At 38.8% G+C, this 1,778-nt stretch overlaps 1 protein-coding gene across 1 annotated transcript; it reads right to left on the bottom strand.

Moving 5' to 3' along the window:
• Positions 1 to 403: 403 nt before the first annotated feature.
• Positions 404 to 1,500, bottom strand: LOC108195206 (protein RESPONSE TO ABA AND SALT 1). The gene has a single exon (XM_017362160.2). The coding sequence runs from the start codon at positions 1,343 to 1,345 to the stop codon at positions 632 to 634; it is 714 nt and encodes a 237-aa protein (XP_017217649.1). The 5' UTR covers positions 1,346 to 1,500; the 3' UTR covers positions 404 to 631.
• Between the last annotated feature and the right edge of the window lie 278 nt (positions 1,501 to 1,778).

The following is a 1,778-nucleotide window of genomic DNA, read 5'->3' as shown; positions in this document are numbered from 1 at the left end:
AATTTAAATTATAAATAATAAATTACGAATTATATACCCGCCCGTGCTTAGCACGGGTTAAATAGTATTAACAATAATTAAATGTTAGATCTCTTCTGCTCTTTCATTCCATATTTTTGAGTTGATATATTAAAAATATAAAATATATAAATAATATAGTTAATGTTGACACTTTTGAGTGTATACGAATTTTGAAATCATATATTTTAAAGGATTTTTTATGCACACATTAATAACTATTTTTTATTTATTAGAAAATTCTAGTTGGTGGAAATTTACGTTATAAATAAACATTATTATCAATAAAAATTGAAGTTAATAAAAAACCTGCCAATTAATAAGATATATATTAGAAAATATGAATTTTATATTATATTTAAAATCAATTAAGGGAGTTTGCATATATGCTATCAGCAATAAAAAGGAGACAAAATAATATTCTAGAAGAGAGTAGAAAGAAAATTTAATCAGGAAAGAAACAAACAGAAAACATCGGCAAAGACTTGTCTCAAAATAATTGGCCTAGAAAAATGACACCGCGGGTGTGCTTTTCAAAGTCTATCCTCTCCCGTAAATCACCGTCACAATTCAATAATAAGTTCCTTATAAGTAAAACCCTGAAAGGAGATTATTAATTTCTAGCCCTGTTTCTTGTTTCCCTCTGTAACCCAACCGTCCTAACCCGAAGCTGCAACTGCGTGGCTGCCGCTAAAAACTTAACCTTCTGAACCGGGTTCAGAATCCCCACAAGCCGCTCCGCCGTCCGTGTTCTCAGCACATCCGCATTCGACAAAACCGCCACCATGTCCGCTCTTATCTCCTCCAGAACCCCATCTATATTCCCAATCTCTCCGTCCACCGGAGCCCTGCCGCCCACCACCATCAGCTCCGGCGCCGCCACACTCTCCTGAACTCTCGCCAGCTCAGCACTCAGCTCTTTCTCCACAACCCTCATCTCCTTCTTCAGTTTCTCAATTGACTGATTTTGCTCCGGCGTGAGGTCACCGGCGGCGACAGAAACCACCCGGAGCGCCAAGTCCGGCTTGAACCCAGCAATCCAGAAGAAGGTTCTCTCAAAAGGAGTGAACCAAGTGGGATTAAACACGAGAAAAACATTGCGGCTACACATTCTTGATTTCTCCTCGTAGTATTGCTTGTAGTGTGATAAGACCCTGTCACTCAGCTCTTCCAAATCCTCGTGTCTCGATTCCTCGCATGTTTCGACGACGGATTGGAGTTCTTCGAGAAAGTGTTCTTGACGAACTAGCCAGCCTTCGAAGAAAGTTTCAAATGAGGCTCTGGGATTGGAAGATGAGGAGGAGGAAGAAGAAGAACCACCGGCCATGGGAGGATATGTTAAGGGAACAGGTGGCAGTTTGAATAACTGGAGATACGCTATTTATAGTAGAGTGGACCTTTGTTTTTTATTATTTTAGTGATAAACGGAAGAATGAAGGAAAAGTGATGCCTTGCGAAAAATTAATATCTTATTTTATATCATTATTTTATACTGTTGCTTGGTAAGAGAGAGTGGAGGGCGGAGACTGAAAGTGTAGATGCTTCGTGTGTAAGATAAAGATTGGACTTATTTGTCAAATAGTTAACTCACTCTCGCGTGTTCGAGATGGTCGAACAGTAACGCTTAATACTTGCTATCTTTGAGGTCACGAGTTTGTTTTTCGATAGAGATGGTTGAAGAGTAACGCTTAAGACTTGCTATCTTGAGGTCACGAGTCTGTTTTTTGATAGTAAATGTGCAAATATGTTTAACCGGATTA

This window comes from Daucus carota, chromosome 7 (assembly GCF_001625215.2).
Source record: "Daucus carota subsp. sativus chromosome 7, DH1 v3.0, whole genome shotgun sequence".
In the NCBI taxonomy this organism is placed as follows: domain Eukaryota; kingdom Viridiplantae; phylum Streptophyta; class Magnoliopsida; order Apiales; family Apiaceae; genus Daucus; species Daucus carota.
This window is presented reverse-complemented; position numbering and strand designations above follow the sequence as displayed.